Raw genomic sequence first — 21,141 nt, forward strand, 5'->3', positions numbered from 1 at the left:
TATTTTCATACTTCTATCTAAAAATAACCGAGATATTCTTCAATATAAAAAGTTATTATTTTTTTCTATAATAACATTTTAATATTATATAAATTTTATTTTCATTTATTTTATATAATATTTTATTTATCACTTATTTTATATTATATTATATAAAATAAAAATATTGCATTGCTACGTTATTAGCCTTGAATGTATATAAGAATATTAATAAAAGAATTATAAAAAAATTAAAATAATATCTAGTTATTAATATTTATTTAAGTTAGTTATAAAATTAGTTTTTTAAAATCACACTCATTATCTTCTTAGAAATCTTAAGACATGTTTTATTATATATTATATACATAACTTCTAATTTTAACTTATATTCGTTTATATTTATATTCGTTTTACAGTACTTTATATAAAAATATTAAATGGTTTTCATTTTTATAGTTATTCTTTCAAGTTTTAAAATTATATAGTATAATGTATATATATATATTGAATGAGATAAAATTAGAAAAATTTATAATCTTTAATTTAAACAAAAAAGAAGAATGATACATTATATATAATCTATCAATTTTTAAAGTTTTTATTTCTTTTATATGTATGATATCTAAAATCGTGGTTATCGAAATCTTAGATATATAAAATAACGAATGTTGTAAATTCATCACTTTTATATCTTAACTATTAATATAGAAATTTTTTTCTTATTTATAGATAACAAAATGTTGTATGTGTTTGTGATTATAGAAATAAGATATCTTAAATAAATATCTAATTTCTTATTCTTCAATACTTGTATAATAGTTATTTAATTTTCTAACATTTTACTCATAACGACCATTCGAGTTATAATTGATGTAATTACGTAATGGAAAATTTTACCTAGTACCTTGACATTGAATCGGGTTAACTGATTTTTGCACTCGAATCTATTTTTATATTTTTCTCGTTTTATGTAACTTAAAAATTTTACTTAATTTTCTTCATAAGTCTTTTTTTTTTTTTTACAGATGAATATGATTATATAATTTGAATCAATATTATAATTTTTCAAAAAAATTCACATAAGATAATTTTTATTCATTTATAATTCACTTCTTATCGTAACAAGTTATGATTTCAAATTATGATTTTAAAAACTGATTGGAATAATATTTACTTGCGTATTTTTTTAAAAATATTATTGTAGTCGAGTAATTAGGATTAAATGTTAATTAAAAAATTTTAGTAGTTACAATCCGTAAATACTACAAAAAAAACCAGATAATAATTTAATGAACAGGCATTGAACTGAATTATAAATTTAATAAGTCAACTTATATTTATATTTTTTATTGTATTCGAAGTATGTATATACTTGGAACCAGTTCTGCATCGTTTCCCAATGCGGTTGTCGGTAGATCTTTATTTAGTCAATCTCGACGAAACGTGAATATGTTTCATCATACGTTCGAAGTATCACCATTGGCTTTTCGTTGTTTCTTTTTTATCGGTTTTGACCAAGTTAGAACAGTCGATTGGTTAAACAAGAGCTTGTTTCTCAATATTCTTGAACGATTATCTATATCAAGTTCCTGGAAATTTTTATGAGAGCTAACAAATGTCAACACAGCTGCACTTGTTTGCACTCTTTGAATGACAAGCTCAAAATATAAATTTGAAATTTGTACACGTTCTCTTCGATATAATATAATCAATTTAAATATCTCATTTCTTCTTAATCCTTTATAGATCAATATCAAATTGGAATTGATATATTTTCAATATTTTTCGGATTCGTTCTCGGGTATGAAACAATTTCTTGTATTAAAATTTTGTTTAGTAGTAGTATATAATTTGTTACGAAAATATGAAAATTTTGAATCATAAATAGTTTTAAAGAAAATCAAATAATAATGCAATGATAATGCTAAAGAGATTATATGCACGAACTATTCCTCATCAACTATTATATTAAGTGACATTTTCTTGTTATTCTTACTTATTTTAAATTATAAAAATTTTAACCAATACTAACTTTTTATACAATGATTTATATACTTAAGCTAATCGTAACTTATTTATTTATTGGAAAATGGAAAAATCGTATAAATTTTAATATCTTATTGATTTAACGATTCCACTTTATCATTTTCACTATATCTGTTCAGATAAGTGTCCAAATAAGGTCCGGGCTGCGGACGTTTTCATAAGCAGTACGTTGCACATACTATATCTAAAGCTGGATCCACACAACTGTTCGTGAACAATTCACGACAGTTTTTCAGTCTGGATACTCTGACGAATACCATTTGCAGACAATGAAATCTTTTTTGTTCGCGTATTATTCACTGTTAATTATTTACCTTAATGATATTTACATTTTAAATCTCATTATGATTATTTTCAGTAATTTTACACGAAAGACTTTCACTAGTGCTTGTACATATGTGTATTTCGCTTTGTTTCGGTCATTGTATCATTCTCTCTCTCTCTCTCTCTCTCTCTCAATTACAATTAATCTGTCTGTGCAATGAAAATCTATGATGTAGGGAAGACAAGAGTGGAAGAGTGACTCGAGGAACGCGCCAGTCAACTCTCGTGGCATGTTCTAATATTACTCGAAGTATACGTATAGTGTGAGTCAGAGATATAACCAAGAAAGACGTCGCCTGTAGAGAAATACTGGAATTCCTCGTATTCCTCTACTGTCTTCTAATATATTCTGTGATTTTCTATATATATAAATACTTTTATTCATATGGGAAATCAACAACTAAAAAAGAGATCCTAACTCGTTAAAATTTCTTTCTATATATTTTATTCTGTAAAAAAATAATAGATTGAGGAGAATTTTTACAATATCTGATTTTGCTCGATGGAATTTTATCATTTATCTTTCGTAATTCTTACATTACATGTACGGTTGATTATTTAAAATTTCTAAAGAATAGAGATTTGAAAATAATCGTTCCACATTACGAAAATCTGAAAATTTTTCAGTTTGAATTTTTTGACAAATTTACAAAGTTTGTCTTTAAAGAAGTAAAAGTTTAATAATGTTAATCGTGCCTTTCAATTATATCGTTTATCTCTAACTTGATTTTACTATAATTTTTTATCTCGATTCTACTTTTACTTAATTACATTTAACGTATCTTTCATAATTTATTTATCTCCTTCACGGCGAACCATTCTATTCATGTCTTAAACTTTCATCTTTTCATTACTCATTCGAGACGTCTTTCAGGATGTCCTCTTTAATTAATTCTCTTCCGATCAATAACAGACGTCATAGCAATTGTTATTAATACACAGTGAATATTTGGCTTAAAAAACATTTCCATTTAAATTTTCGTTTGTGTAACTATCTGAAAAAAATTCAATGCAAATGCAATGATAATAATTTCTATCACAACTTGCTAATTTCTAAAATATTCACGAATCATCTGATTTACATCTTTCTAATATTTAACACAATTACAAAATGTAAAAGAAAATAGTACAAAAAGTATTTATATATCGATCTTTTCATCTTGATAATTAATTAATTGATAACGTGGAAATTATAGCTATTTATTTATATTTCTTAAGTTTTATTTTATTTTCTTGACATTATATTATTATATGCTTGCATGTCATAATATTTGAATAATCTTGTTATATATAAATTTCTTTTCAATCTTTAATCAATCATATATTTATCTTAAATATGTCATGATACATATATTCTATTCATATAATAAAATAATTTAATTAATGTATATATGTAGAATATAAAATAAGAAAGAATTTAGGGATAAAAATCGAGAGGAGTTTTGAACAATTTTATTAAGTTACCATTTATTTATATTTTACTTATTTTTATTAACTTGATTTATTGGATGAATTATAAAATAATTCATCGATTAAATGAAAAACATTATATTATAAATTGTTTTACAATATAAATATAAATTTATGAATATTATGAAGATGGATATCAATAGTAAGTGAGTGTTAAAATATTAAAATATTAAATTTTAAAAATTAATATATATTTTTATAACGCATTATGTAATTATATAGAGATCACAGTCAATAAAAATAAATTTTTATCAGTATTGAAAGTATATTTATTATTTGTAAGGAATATAAAAGATTTTTGTAAGGAATATATAAATTTATTCTTAATTGGTTAATAAATAATGGATTTATAATCAATTTATTCGTTATATTTACTATTCTTAAATTGTATATATTTATTTCAATAATAAGTAAAATATATCTATAGATTAGACATAAATATTTTTATTGTAATGTAGATTTAAATTTATATTGACACTTATAATATATATTAATTAATCTGAATTATTGTATTTAGTATAATAAATTAAAATTAGAATCAATTTAATTATTATTCATTGCGTTCAATTTCTTAAGAGAAAAAAATTAATGAATAATATGATAATTATAAAAAAATAACAAATAGAAAAATAAGTTGAATCTATTTTTGAAATCTCTATCATCTCGTTAATCTTGTCATTATTTATTTCAATATTTACTTCATTATTTGACCAGATGATAATGCATGATATATAATAAATAAAATTAACTGAATTTGATGTATTTATGAATATATAATTATTAAATTTGAAAGGAATTTATCTTTATAAATACCATTTAATATTCAGTCAACGAATAATATTATGTTTATCAACTATATAAAAGTAAGATTGTTTCATAAAATCAATAATTATCTCATTTGTGGATTCTTATTTTCATATCTTTTTTTTTTATTATTATTATTAAAATCGGAAATTTTCGATGATACATATATATTATACTTTTAACAATACTAATACGATCATCAAGAAAAAGTTTATCGATATTGTTAATGTCTCGTGAAATCATGTTTCGTGAATACTTAAGAAATTAGCGAATAATAATCAGCAAGACACTCTGTTCGAATATTTACGTAGTAATAAAATGTACATATATAAGTACATATTCTATATCTATTTGTGTATTTTTCTTGCACAATCCCACAATGGTTCAACGATTTCAATATGTATTTTCTAAAGGGAATACATTTTAAATGCACTTATGAATGCACTTTATTAATGATTCTATCTGTATATTTGATTGTGAACTATCTTTTTTTTTTTTTTAATCATTTACATGAATTAATGAGAAATAAGAAATATGTTTGTCATCTTAAGATGTCGATTATGCACACTAAAAAAATTATTTACGGTCAAATAAAATTCTGAATATTTATTTCAATTTTAAAATATAAACATTTTCTTCATCATACTCATCATATAAAATGTACTGTGAGATGTTTATACTGTGCATTAATATTACATGCTGAATTATTATATTGCAAAAAGGAAAATTATATTTCAGTGTAACGACCTTTTCTTGTAAGTATTTATACGTTTATAATTGCATCGATCATATATTCTAAGAAATGAAAAAAAAAATGAAGAAGTAAAATTTACTTTATTCTAACATTCGTTAAACATTTCTAAAGAAAAAGAGAAAAGCAAAGAAATAAAATTCGATTTATCCTGTTGAACGTTCTTTAAACATTTTTTTAAGAATATGACGAATCTATTATCTTATTTACTTTGAATATATTTTGAATTATTTACTTTGAATATGGTAAGAATTCATATTCAACGAGTGTACTACTAATAGTATAAGAATATGATGAAGAATAATATAAAAATATAAGAATATAAATATGAAGAATTGTAAGAATATAATAAATCATTTCTAATACTGCGAAAACAATTATTTTATTTGTTTATTACTGAATTTAATTGATATTGAAACAATAATTATATCTTGAGTGAATGGATCCTCAACTTGATAAGAAATCTTTGAGTAATAAATTATTATTATAATAGTAAATTATGGATAAGAATTCTCATGGAATTTTCATATGAAATTTTTAATAAATAATAAGAATTTTTTTCAAAATAATGAAATGAATAAAAACTTTGGATAAATAGTGTATAAGATCTGTTCATTAATGATATTATTATTAATATTTAATGAGAGAATCATTATAATAATTCACGAAATAGATATGTGATAATTTAAAACTGCTTTTAAATATTTATGATTTTTATTGTTATACATATGTATTACGTAAAGTTATTAATAAGTTTCACGATATTGTTATAAAATACTGACTCGGTTAACGATTGTATCACGTTGAAACTTTATCACTTTTAATACTTTTTATAAATACTTTCTATAAATATTTTTCTTGAAAGCTGTATATAATCTTGTTTAGAAAGTAAATGCAATCTCATATAATATCGTTCTATATATGAAATGTATCTTTTTTCATAGTTTTCTTTCATAATTCAATATCCTAATTGTTTTCGTTTTTCTTTTAAAGATATTTCATATTTATTATTTTACTGCGAAACATATTTATAAAAATCTCGAAAAAAATAATTAATAAATAAAAAATTGTGCTAAAAAAAATTCTTTCCAATTTGTTTTAATTGTTATTTAAATATTCCAATACTTGTTGTAAATAAATGAATAAGGAAAAAAAGCTAAATACGTAATAATTCTCGTTTCTATGCTTCCAATATCAATGTTAACTAGTTTCACCAAAAGTGTTTTAAAATTATTCCAAGTTATTCCATATAAAAAAAACTTGCTTTCGCTATTATGTCAGAAACAAGTGTCATTTTACGCAATTCCCGCGCATGATGTTTCCTACGCTAAGAATTTGCATCCGCAGGAAGTTATACGTAATACTGACGTATACATGTGATACCTGTTGCACTTCAACGATTCGTTACACAACTAAGGATACTCGATCACGTAATTATAGTAGATATTTTTTTCTCTGCACCAGTGTGACGCATTGCAGTGTAACATTCAAAGAGTAATTCTTTCTAGTAATGACGTAAATCGCGTCTATTAACATGTTCTTAACTGTTGATCGAGTTTTTATTTTCTATGATACTAAAATATTAATAATATTATAGATAAAAATAATTTTTATCTATAATCTACTTTAAATAAAAATTATTGAAATTATTTTTAATACATAGTAATTAAAATTAATAGGGAGATGATTTATTTGATGGCATTGAAAAATGTATCAAAGATTAAAAAATATTTAGATAAGCGATTACATTTTGGCTTGTATATTATAGGCTTGTATGTTATAAACGCGATTGAAACTATATTCTTTGCACAAATCATTCTTAAGATGTGAAGATGACGTATTATCATCATTCACATTATCTGAAGAAGAGGATATAAGTACATATGCATGTAAAGAATATTGTTTACTAAGTTGAGCTTGCGAAACTCGATATTATGAAACATTGAAATGTCTAAGTTTTAATGTTAAGATTTATTGATAATAACATAATAAAGGTTAAAGAACTTTATTCGAGACGAATAAACTTATGCACTGAAATAAAATATCAAGATTTTCAATATTAATCAGTTTAAAAGGATATTTAAAATTCTAATTTAAAATTGATGTCCGGTAGGTTTTTTAAGGAGTTTTCAAGGTTATCAAATAAATTAGCATAACTCATTATAAATAATTTACCTTGTTAAAAAAAAAAAATAATAAATTATCAAGGTATGAAAGAAAAATTTATAAAAAATAAAAATAAAAAAAAAATTACTTTATATTATTTAAATTATACATAACATACTTATTTATATGATAAAAATAATTTCTTATAAAAAAGTTTCTTATAAGAAATATGCAAAAAAAACTATGTTAAAAGTATAATCTCGATCATAGTTGAAAGTTTAAAAATGTTTTTTAAATAACTTAAGAAATTCCATTGAATTATTTAAGATATCTTATTTTGTAATACGAATATATATATATTTTTTTAATATTTTGTAATATTATGTAGATTTATTTCAACGATAATTATTCAATTATCCATAAAAAATCAGATTTCCAACCAAAAACCAATCTATGTCAGTCAATTAGTACGGAAAATCGAATTTCTTCGTTCCAATGAACTCGGATGTTAAAGCCGATATAACAGAATGATCGGCGGGATAAATTTATATAAGTATGTGTGTACATCATAACTTGCATACATTCTAACTTAACCCCTGTTACATAACAGTCGGTAAGAGTTGATCAGGAAGAACAATTAGAAAGTGTACACGAAGGTGTTCTGGCGCATGTACAAGTTTACGATCGTCGAGACTATTGCATAAATATCGATATGCAGGACCAACTTTCTCGCATTTTATACATATTCCTATCTTTAAAGTAACCACCTCTTTTTCAATCCTGCATATGGTAAAGAAGATCCCTCTCTTCCTCTTTCACTACTTGTTTTTCTTTCTCCTACTCTTTTACATCGTTGGCTAGAATCTTGCGATCACATACTTCAAGAAGTCTTGAACGAACAGTGACGATTTAAACAAGCTTCAGCAAGTGATTTTTTTCTTTTACAAAAATAACATAAATTTATTTCATTTCTAAAAATTAAATCAGTAGTTAATTATCTGTCGATTTATTTGTCGATTATCGATCGAGCATATATTATATAGTTTCGATTTTCTCACACACGATCCAATTTTATTATCAACTTCGGCGCATTACACACTGTATATCGTATTGTTATGCGTATTCAAAATGCTTCCTTGCTCGTGTTCGAACAACGATAAAATGCTATATTTCCAAAATATCAATATCGTTTCACGTTAAACAAGTACGCGAGTGTGTATATTATAATAAGCACCTATTTATATTCGAAAAAATATTATAATTTTTTATTTATTTTATCTTTCAATCAGTGTAAGTATTTATACAAAGATTTTAATATACGAATTATTTGAATTTTTTTTATGTTAATAATATATTAATCTATGAATCGTTATATTATAATTTATATGTTTATTATTAAAATATATAATTAAATAATTAAATAATTAAATTATTTTAAAATAATTGAGTAAATTTCATGTAAAAAGAATTGTATAACTTATGAATCACATGATTCTTGAGTTACGACAATCGATTCGTATCACTCGAATATATATAGCTGCTTGATCGAACGTATTAAAAAGCGTGAGCGGGAAACAAACTCGTTAATTGTGTCTGAGAAAAGGAGAACGACAAAATGGAATATGAGGTGAATGAAGATTATTTTACACGGGTGAGTTTCGTATATAATTTAATTCATTACCATAAACGATTTATTCAATGATGACATACTTTCTTATATATATATATATTTCATACTTGGCAACTGAAATTTCATACTTTCCAATTGAAAAATATAAACGTGATTTAAAAAAAAAATTATGAAATCTATTTATAAAATTTAATTTTAAATTTGACAACTTTTAATTGAACGTATAAGTTGATTAATAGTCGATTGTTTAAACGCAATATCAATCAAATTAAAACCATTTCCAATCAAAATCATTAATCAAAAGTAACTCATTTCTCTATTTTTGATCGATCAACATAATCGTTCTATCAAAAATTATTATAAACACAATTTAAGATATTATTATTAATTATGATTAAGTATAAATAAAAAAAGTTTATTCAAAAAAAAAAAAGTAATTGAATTAATAAAAAACTACAAATAATTGTTCTCATTAATTAATTTTATTTTTTTGAAGATTTTGTCTTTAAACTAATACTATTTGATTATTTTTGATAGTTATTTGAAAAAAGTGATATTTCTAAATTTTGTTTCTTTATAGAAATTTTTTTTTCGAATATAAAAGTTAAAAAAATCAAATTTTTAATTTTCAAATCTCTGTGTAATCGTTGATTTTAAAAATTGTAATTTAATGATCTTCTTTTTGTACATTATGTTAAATTATTTAGCAAGTTATCTCTCAGCGAAAACAAAATCATTTTTACGTAAAGAATCACGTAATCGAATTATAAAAAATATCTCTTATGTATTCGGATTATTTATGCAATATATAAGAAAAGTATATTCCAAAATATATCAAGTAAACTAGAATATGTATTCAACATATGTTTTTATATAATATAAAATATCGAGAAATAGTTTTAAGGAACTGGGAATATTTTATGAAAGCGGAAAATTTTATTTAACGGAAAACAGAAAGATTTGTGTATATAACGGATTACCAGCAGCTATGCTTTTAAATTTCTCCGCAATTATACACGCGTTCCTCAACATTACTTTTCCTGGTTGTTATGAAGTAAAATGAGTACCTTCAAATAATTGCACTTATTTACTTTCGCATGGGAAAGAAAGATATTAAAAAAATATATCAAAGAAAAATGCATATCTTTACAAACAAAATGTTCTATTAATTATTATTAATTTTTTGAAATTCTTAATATAAATTTAATGTTTTTTATCTTAATATCTTAATATGTTTACATTAATATATTTTATAATATTTTATAGTAAAAAATTAAATAAAATAAATTAAAAGATTATTTATTGAAAACATTTATAAAATATTTTAGAATTTTTTTAATATCAGTATAATAATTAACATTAGGACAGAAATTCTAATAACATTTTTCGTTTTTTTATAATTAATTTTAATTATAATTCTAATAATAATACAAAAGAATTTAAAATTATCTTCAATGATATTTTATGTTATTCATATTTAAATTTTATTTTTTAATAAACTCTTGTAAAAAATAGCATGAAATATATATCATATATAAAATTATCAATTAATTTCTATATCTCGTAAATTATATAAATGCATAAAATTATTTAGGATTATTAATTTTTTTTTTACGTGAAATTATATTTTATTTATTCACAAAAAAAGTAAAAGTTATGAAAAATTTTAAAATTTATTAGTAGATCCCTGTTTCAAATTTTTATAATTTTCAATAATAAATTTCGCATTTACGAATGATCAATCAATATATTTGCTGATCATTCAATCTGATCTTAAAATAGAATTCCTCATCCATTCAGCATTTATTGTCTATAAAAAAAAACTCTCTTGATTTGCATTATGTCATGCCATGCTCTTTGATTTCCTCTGTTTCTTGCAATTTCTTTTTTATTTGTTATGACATTATATATATTTATTTATGACTTATCTCGATTGAAAAAAATTAAAAAAAATTCATAATTTGCTTATTTTTTATAAAAAATTCATTTATTTTTATAATCGACGTGTTTGTTTGTTAATTTTATGATTCGAATTGATGGAATTTTTAGATCAATACACTGAAAAAAACACAGTAATGTTGAATAATTATGAATGTTATGTCTGAGACTACATTATCGAAATTAAATATTAATAAATATTACATTTCTTTATTTTTCACGAGATTTTAATAAAATTTTTGCGATACATCTTAAACGTACGACATATTAATTTATTGTAATACATCGGTTGGTTGAAAAATATTGTTTTAAACAATGGTACATAAATTTTAGATAATTTAATACCATGAATTTATAACATTCTTTTATATAACATGAATTTATAATACATATATATAACTTTCAAATATAATAATAATAATATTTGTATATAAATCTTGTGCGTTAAAATATTTCGTAAGAGATACGATTTCAATGAAGAAAAGCTAACCTAATTTCGTTGTATGTAAATATGTGTTTTAATATAGCAATCAAACGAGATATTATATTTATAATTGAATTAATTCAACTTTAGTAAAACTGGTTTTCTAAAAATTTTAAAAGAAAAAATAAAAAAGAGAAATGATTGAATATAGAAATGAAAAAAAAAAATATGCATAAGAAAAATAATACGTAAATTTATGAATATATTTTAAATATATATATGAAGAAATTATAGAAAATTGATATCACTGAAGTTGCAATCTATAATATGAATTATTCTGTCTTCATGATATCACGGGTCACGATAAAATTAACATTTTTTTTTCTTACGCACATACATTTCTAATTATAGTTAATAATAATGTCACGTTTTCATTATAAAATACAATAATATAATATTATATTTATTTTCCTATATATACAAGATTAAGATACTTCAAATTCATTTATTTAAAACTAAAAAAAATGATTCAATATTTACGTAATAATCAGATTATTATTATAATATTAGGTATTACGAAATATTCATTAATTATATAATATACTATAGTCGATATATATATATATTGGTAATAGTATAACCGACAAGCAAATTTTTTTACACAAATAAATAAAATATTATAATATAAATTATTTTATCATTTAATAAATCTGTATAATTATAATTATTATAACTATCATATTCATTCAACATCATTTTTTTTTAAATCAAGATGACAATTAAAAAATTTTATTCTGTGTTTTATTCTATGTTTTTACTTAATTGTACTATAATTTACCAAATGTAATATGTTACGCCATTTGCATTCTAATCAATGATGTGAAATCTTATTCTGTAATATCATATTATCAATGCAATTTACAATTATTCTATAATACTAACATAATTTTCCTCGGTCGAGAAGCGACAAAGTATAATAATCCAAGAAGCAATTATACTTGACGTAATTTTCTATTTTTTTTTTTTTTTTAATCGAAATTATGTAATTATTGCACTTTTTTCGTGAAAATTTTATCTTTATATGTGAAAAATCTTTTTCAATTAAAATTATAGAATATATAAAATTAGATTTTTAAGATAAAAAATTATTTTTATAATAAACATTCAAAATGATTTTTAAATAGATATATTATATGATTAAAAATATTTTTATAAAATGATTTTTTTATTCCACAATTTGAAATTAGAATTTGTAGGTAGATATATTTTTTTAAGATTAATTTCTTCTTAATTCTAAGTCAATATTTATATTTCAGTACAGTGCTAACTATAGTTAGCACAATTACCATCTAATCATATATTCTACAACATATAATTCATTCAATATAATCTCTCTTCAACTTTATTAGATATTCAAGATATTCTTTACCTTTCGTTTCTCAACAAATATATTATCTGTTTTTCTTCATAAAGAGAACAATCATAAAATATAAAGCAAAAGTTATAAAATCTAAGTACTTTGTAAGTGTACAGAATGTAATATTTTACGAGGTAAAGAATGGAAATATAGTAGGTAATAGGAATGTCCTCTATTTTCAATGCAGAAAACGTGCCACATCTGTAGTGTACTTAAAACATCTCTCAAAGAATAATAAAATAAAATCAAACTGAATACATAATGAATATATAATGAGCATATAGAAATTTAAAATAAACCTAACGTAAGTTCCATATTAAGATTCGACAAAGTCAAATAAAACTTGACTTTATAAAACTTTTCTCTTCTTCTATGTTCAAAATAATTTTATACATAATTATATTAATTAGAATAATAGAATTCTTTAGCAAACAAACGAAGTGAAAGTTCAATAAATTTTTCGCATAATCTTAAAAAAAAAAAATAATTATCATAAAGTTAATTTTATTTCAGTGATGTATGTTTTATATTATATTTATTTCTATATACCAATTTATTACAAATTAAAATACATGAATGATTAATTTATGTTTTAATGAAATTATGACATAATTTATAATACAAATATATCTATCTTCTATCATAAACGAATCTGTAATTTTCTTTGAGACCATAATTTCGTAATTATTTACAATATTAAATGTTCATTTTCTTCCATCCATTAAATGTTCGTTTTCTTTGACATTTAATAGCCTTTCTCATATGGTTCACCGTTAAGCGTACGTAGTTAAATCTTCACGAAAGAAACTGTTTCGATGCCTTTTGTTCTCATTACCTACTTTTCTTCCCGGAGCAGACCCAAAAAACGACGGGCAAGCCTACGAAAAAGAATATTGATCAATCGTGTAACGGAATGTTCCGTTTACATTTAATGTCCTGTGCGCATGCGTATACGCGCGAAGTTTCAAAAAGAAGATGATGGACCAAAAAGAAACGGAAAGAAAGAAAAAAAGTATGGAACAAGGAAAAAATTCACGAAAAGGAAATCGGCACAAAAAGGAGGACGAAGTGATAAAGAGCCAAGTGAATAAATAAGAGAGAAAAGTCAGTCTTGCCCTCTACTCCCTTCTCCTCCTCTTTTCAGTATATAACATCATTTTGTCCATTCACCGTTCCTGGTCGTGAGCCCAATGTCATCGATTATTCGTTTAACGGGATCTACACGTTCACGGTGGTGGTCGTCCAATCGCTAGTTAAGGGGGTTTTGGTCTTCGGTTGAAGAGTTCAGTTGAAGAGTACATTGTTACGTGTGAACATCGAAAAATACAAAGATCGGTCAATTCCAAGATTTGGTTTTTCGTAGTGCTCAGTTTTTACTCCTTTCGTAAATTTACACGTACATGTGACGCAAGAATCGTATTTCTTCGTGATATCTCTTTGTAAACTTTGTGTCATTAAAACTGCGCAATCACCACGTGGTCTAAGCAGACGATACTTGACATCTGAGTATATACTGTATGAAAGTTTGCATTGAATATAATATCTTGACTACTCGTCAACAGGTGTTTAATTTCTTTTTTGTCTTTCGCATTGAATTATTATAAATAAAAATTTTCAATCAATAATATCATATTTAATTTTATACTTGAAGACAGCACAAAGTATTTAAATCTTGATATATACTTTTATTACGAATATTTAATTAATACTATAAAATTTTGATTGTCTAACAGTGATTCTTAAAAATTTAAATTAAAGAATAGATCGTAAAAAGGGAATTGATTCAAATCGAGATTTGTCGAAAAAAGTGTGAAAATAAATACAAAAGAGATCGAAATAGAGTAAGAACAAAAGATAGAGAAACATAACTGGAAAGTTTAAGAAACAGATCTCGATGTGTGCTGTGTAACCACGTAAAGAGAGAAGCTGACGCATTTTGCATATTTATTATTCGTGAAGAAAGGATTTGCTGTTGGCAAACGCGATAATTCGTTCAAGTTCAGTCGTCAGCTTAAAATTCATATTTCGTTAGCAAATTATTGAAGTGACACGAGCATTATTAGCGATTAATTTTAAAAAAATACAACTCGTTTATCCAAAAACGAACTTTATTTTAACCGGTTCAACACGGGGTCTTTACTATCAAACGTAAGTTCATGAAAATTTAAAATGTAGATGTGTAAATTTGAAATGTAAATTTTAAAACGATGTTTAATGATAAAAAACAAAGGAAAAGAATTTTTTATTTTATTATTCAATGTAATTCAATGATAATTTCATCATTTTTCTAAAATATTTATTGCTATAATATTTTTGTAAAATGAGATATTTCGATATATAAATATTTATGGAGATGGTGTTTGTCATGCCAAATTGTGCCATTTAAACTAATTCAAAAATATATTTAATTATTCTTAATTTTTATAATTATATATGAATTTTTTGTTTTTTTTTTTAAGAAAAAAACAAAATAATTGTATTAATTTTATAATATTTCATGTGAAATATTTTAACATATACAATGTATATATTGTAATGTATCTGTTGCAGGAATTATTGGAACATCGAGAAAAGGATGAGGTAGTAAAATTAGTCAGTACAAAAAGTCATGGAACGACTCCATTAGTTATAGCTTGTCGTAATGGACATTATGACGTGGCTGAATATCTTATTGAAAAATGTGGAGCAAATGTTAATCAACCTGGTTTAGGTAAAATTATTCATTATCACATATTCTACGTATATCATTAGCTTTTGAATTGCAACTGCTAAGCAATCACATCAATAAAATCGAGAATATTCGCAAATTACATAGAAAGCCAATAAATCTCATACGTGAATTATAATATTTCAACTTAATTGAAGTATAATATTTCAAGCAATTTGGAGTAATGGAATAATCTAATGAATAGAAAGTCTAACTCGTGTAAAATATTTTTCAATATTTAAGATAAATTATACATTCAAATTATTTTTTCTGTTTTTTAATTTTTTCAACAGTGATGTTTGATGGCGAAATGATCGAATGTGCATCACCTTTGTGGTGTGCTGCAGCTGCTGGTCACTTGGCTTTAGTTAAATTACTAGTGAAGCATGGTGCACGAGTGAATTCAATCACTCAAACACATTCCACACCCCTACGAGCAGCTTGTTTCGATGGTCATTTCGATATTGTTAGATTTCTTGTGACTCACGGTGCAGGTACGAATTATCGAAATAGAAAAAAAATTGGAATATAATTATTTTAATATTAATAATATTTTATACAAGTATTTAATAAATAACCATTCACGATAATTTTTCATACCTATTGATTAATTATAATGTCAGTTTGTATATTTATTTAAATAATTGAAAATTGAATCAAATAATTTAAGTTTTCAAATTATTATAATATTAATTATATTATATATAATTATTATTTTAAATTAAAACAGATTTTATGCAATAATTTTTTTGCATATATAATACGTATAATGTTATAATATTTTATAATATAATACGTTATTTTTATTTATAAAGAGGTAATTAATATATAAATTATAATGCTATTTGATTATAGACATTGAGATGTCAAATCGTCACGGTCATACAAGTTTAATGATAGCCTGTTACAAAGGTCATATTAAAATTGTCAAGTTCCTACTTGCTTTAAAAGCAAACGTGAACCGAAAATCTAAAAAGGGTAATACGGCACTTCATGATTGCGCTGAAAGTGGATCCCTAGAAGTCGTCAAGGTACTCATCGAGCATGGTGCCCGAATGGGCGTGGACTCCTACGGGATGTCACCACTCCTTACGGCAGCAGTAACAGGTTAAAGCAGAATGTTCCACGCGCAACCCCGAAGGTTCCCTTAAGACGATTACAATTAATGCTTAACTGACATGAGTATTTCATTACATAAAGGAAGAAACACTCTAAAAATAATGCTGTTACGCACTGTCGACTAGTCGTCAAAGATTAGATCGTCAGCAACTAAGTTTAAGAGAACATATGAACTCTTATGTACGTGATTATGATTTCACATGCGTAAGAGATTATATGTTTTCTTGAAGCTAATAATCATCGAAGTAGTCATTGATAACTAGTCGATAGTGTATCATGGCATTTAATTATTATAAAATCTTTTCGATTTTACAGGCCATAAGCACATTGTCGAATATTTCATTAGTATACCAAACTTAGTAAGTAGAAAGGAACGTATAGATGCATTGGAATTATTAGGTGCCACATACGTAGATAAAAAGAGAGATATGATGGGGGCACTTGAATGTTGGAAACAAGCAATGGACGAGAGGTTTGTAAAAGTTTTATATATTTGTTCTTTATATATATAATTTTTATTTTATGATATCTATAGATTATAATTTAAATATTAAATACTTATTAAATATTTATCAATATTGTATTTTAGATATCGAGGTGATCCAGTAATACCGAAACCACCACCATCACCCGTTGTAGCTGCTTACGACTTCGCACGAGAAATTACTGACCCTGATGCTCTAAATGGATTATTAAATGACCCAGATGAAATGCGAATGCAAGCACTTGTAATTAGAGAACGAATATTAGGACCAGCTCATCCCGATACTAGTTACTATATTCGCTACAGAGGAGCAGTATATGCAGATGGTGGAATGTTCAATCGTTGTATAGAACTTTGGAATTATGCTTTGGACATGCAGCAGAGTATGCTGGAACCACTCGATCCAATGACTCAAAGTTCACTCTTTAGTTTTACCGAACTTTTTAGCTTTATGATAGGTAGACAAATAAATACAGGGCGAAGAGTGCCGCCCGTTCAAAGAGAAGAACTTCTTAGAGTGTTTAAGAAAGCTGTACGTTTTAAAAATAAATTATATATAAAACTTTATTATTTTTGCAAATATAATATTGTATATCTTATATTACAATATATTATTTTTAATATTGTTTTAGGTATTGGAAGTGAAATTGGGAAAACAAATGATGGATAAAGGACCAACTCGTGGACGTGATATTGTGTATTTAGATAAAGTTCTTTTAACTACTTTACATCTAGCAAGTTTATTGACTCATGAAATGCCAGAAAAAGATAGTGCAGAATATACTGCATTACATCAAGCGCTCTATGAATTAGTTCGAATAAATGCCAAAGATAGAAATGTAAGTTAATGATTTTATATTTAAAAATATATTACATATGTAATAAATTTCCAAATAAATTAATTTTTTTTATATTTTTCTGTAGGGTGGAAATGTACTACATTTAGTATTTCGTGAAAGGCATATTGTACTTGGGGCTGGTCCAAAATCTCCAACTTATAGGTTCCCTTCACCAAATTTAATAAAAGCTCTTATAAGAGTTGGAGCTGATGTTACAGCAACAGACATGACCGACAATACAGTATTACATCTTGCTGCCTATCATTATCCGTCACTTGATCTTTTTACTATTCTTCTTGATGCTGGTGCTCATATCGATGCTGTTAATAAATCTGGTGATACATTTGAAAAGTTGACATGGCGTAAACGCCCTTATGACGCAGTATATCTTGTTAAATACACTACACTTGCCTGTTTAGCAGCCAGAGTAGTTAGAAAAACATATGACATTTCATTTGTTCCAAAAAATCTTCAAGATTTCGTTCTAATGCACTAGTGTTATTATATAACAGGCTGTCATTTAGGATGCCACGAGAGATATTTGTTATCTAAATGATAAGAAAAATCGACGATAAAAGTTTTATATCTTTCGAAAGTGCAAAATTAGTGTTAGAACATTTTCGAATACGAGAAAGTATCAAATCTATCTTCAAAAGAAAATTGTTATATATATATAATATCACGATAAATCGATACATATAATGTATGCTGTCAGTACCATTTTGTTAAATCTGGGTTTTAAATATTTCAATATGAAATTATTTTGATGGCTCAAATATTGTTCTTAATGCTAAGAAGAAATTATAATTTAAATAATATTGAAATTTAAATTAATTCAAAAATATTTTTGAATTATTAATCATTAATGTGGATATTAATTAAACAAAATATTTGATATTAACTGATGGTTTATTATGATTTAAAAATATCAATTAATATGATTTTATTATTTGGCTGACAGCTTTTCCCTTATACATAAACCCCATTACAAGCCATAATATACATGTTGCGTTGATAACATTTAATTATAACTTGAATATATTAAATTGAAAAATTGTATAATCATAGAAATTATTTTTATTCTCATTGTTATATAAAAAAATAAAAACAGAAATAAGATTCTGTAATACACTTTTTGATATAGCATAGATTAACTTAAAAATAAATTATATACTTTTATATTAGAAAGATAAGGAAAAGCGAAGTTATAAGTTAAAATTTTTCAGTTATAAAATTTTTATTTTACATACAAATGTAAATGTTTTTATTTTACTAGACATTATTAAAATGTATTTGAAATTTATTACTTAAAACAATTTGCTAATAGAAACATTTAAAATTACATTCATATTATATTAATTTATAATCTTTAAGGTTACCTTTATTTAAAATGTGATAAATATACATATACATAATAAATATTATATAGATTATATATAAGAATTAAATATGCGAGGTGTGTTCTAGTAAGGTGCTTTTTTTGAAAATAAACAAATACACTTGACACTAAGTAGCACGACTGTAACAATTTCCTCACAATAATGCATCTAGAATTTATAATTTTATTAAGATCTTGATGTAATTTTTGTACTTTTGGAACACCTTTCTGTTTTAGTAATTACATTCACGCACTTTTTATTCTTACACAGACACTGCAATTCTCTACAAAAAAAGTATCTTACATTCAAAGTCACCCAATTAACTGTTTTATAATATGAAGACTGTGGAAATACAGGTGTGATTAATAATATATTGAGATTTGCTCATTTATTTTTATTTAATAATATTCCAATGGATTTTCATCCTACAAAACTTACCGCTCAATTACCTTTCACTTGGATGATAGCTTTCCTGGAAGAACAACACATTCATAAAAATCTGTTGTACAAATCCTGTAACTTACCCAACTTTCCTGTAAGGTGTTAGCCGCAATTTAAAAATGATTAATATACTCAAAATATATTTAGTCTGATCCTCCATAATAAAATTTTATTTTCAGGCACATATTCAAACAATTTCGACAATGAACGTTTAAACGATATCAAAGAGGAGATACTATATCCCTATTTTCCCATATTTGTCGAAACATGTAACATCCTTCTTCCAAAATATCTCATAGAATAATAAAACACAACTGATCAATCACTTACGATGGAAATAATACAACAAACCATTGCACACGATCTCATGCGTTATAAAGTAAAACCCTATCTGACTTCAATGACATTATAAGAAAAAAAAGACCACATCCTTCAAATGTTAAGAAACAAATTTGGCAACCACACAGCGGAGATCGACGATGGTTATTAAAAAATTCCATACGCATAGTGATTTGAACACACATAAAATATTTAATTGGCAATTACGGCAAAGACTAGAGCATAATATATTTACCACCACTTACCATACGAATTATAGTATCAAGTTATGAAAGTAATTGTTTCTTACTTTATATAAATTCACTTAAAATATAGATTTTTGCAATCATTTAAACTATTTTTTAATAAATAATATGGAAGATACGGTCTCGATACTACAATAAAATAAGAATCAACCACAATGTTAAAGATGAAATGCTACATTACCAAAGTTTTAACTTTTTCAAAACCTGTAAAATCCACTACTTCAATATAGCAAAAATTGTTAATACTTATAAGAAGAATACTATATATAACTTAATAATTCGAATATTACTTTAATGATGCATTCCATTGGACATTGATGAAAGAACAAATATTTGATCAATTTCAAGCAAATTATTCCTTCTTGAAATATATTCATTATAGAGGAATAGAAAACCACAATCACCTGAAAAATATCTCACCTGCGATGTAAACAAATATTTATCTCACAAATTGTGAAGCTTACAGATTTCAAAAGTAAGCATGGAGTACTACTATGTAGAGGTACAATTATAAAATTTTTAAGCAGAAATTTTTGCTTAAGTGCAATACATTTGAAAAAAGTTATTCAGGTAAATGTATTGCACACATAAAAGTAGCAGAAACGATATCCTCTATGCCAATGCATATCCAGTTTAAACCTGCTTAAAGTATAAAGAATCACAACAACACAGAAATAAAACACAACGACGAGCATA

General features: G+C 24.3%; 1 protein-coding gene across 3 annotated transcripts in view; it reads left to right on the plus strand.

Moving 5' to 3' along the window:
• Window positions 1-19,300, plus strand: part of LOC122719132 (protein fem-1 homolog CG6966) — a 29,199-nt gene extending 9,899 nt beyond the window's left edge. Inside the window, exons 1-8 of one of the 3 annotated variants that reach the window (XM_043944714.1) lie at window positions 9,052-9,134; window positions 15,443-15,602; window positions 15,893-16,093; window positions 16,455-16,706; window positions 17,034-17,190; window positions 17,308-17,734; window positions 17,835-18,041; window positions 18,127-19,300. In XM_043944714.1, coding sequence (XP_043800649.1) covers window positions 9,099-9,134; window positions 15,443-15,602; window positions 15,893-16,093; window positions 16,455-16,706; window positions 17,034-17,190; window positions 17,308-17,734; window positions 17,835-18,041; window positions 18,127-18,537 — 1,851 coding nt within the window. In that variant the 5' untranslated portion in view covers window positions 9,052-9,098 and the 3' untranslated portion in view covers window positions 18,538-19,300. Of the gene's footprint in view, window positions 1-9,051; window positions 9,135-13,752; window positions 15,041-15,442; window positions 15,603-15,892; window positions 16,094-16,454; window positions 16,707-17,033; window positions 17,191-17,307; window positions 17,735-17,834; window positions 18,042-18,126 lie in introns of those variants that run through there. The other 2 variants (XM_043944715.1, XM_043944713.1) reach the window with 2 other exon arrangements.
• The last annotated feature ends 1,841 nt before the right edge of the window (window positions 19,301-21,141 follow it).

The sequence above is a fragment of the Apis laboriosa genome, unplaced genomic scaffold (assembly GCF_014066325.1).
Source record: "Apis laboriosa isolate Shangri-la unplaced genomic scaffold, ASM1406632v1 scaffold70_cov154, whole genome shotgun sequence".
Classification (NCBI taxonomy): Eukaryota; Metazoa; Arthropoda; class Insecta; order Hymenoptera; family Apidae; genus Apis; species Apis laboriosa.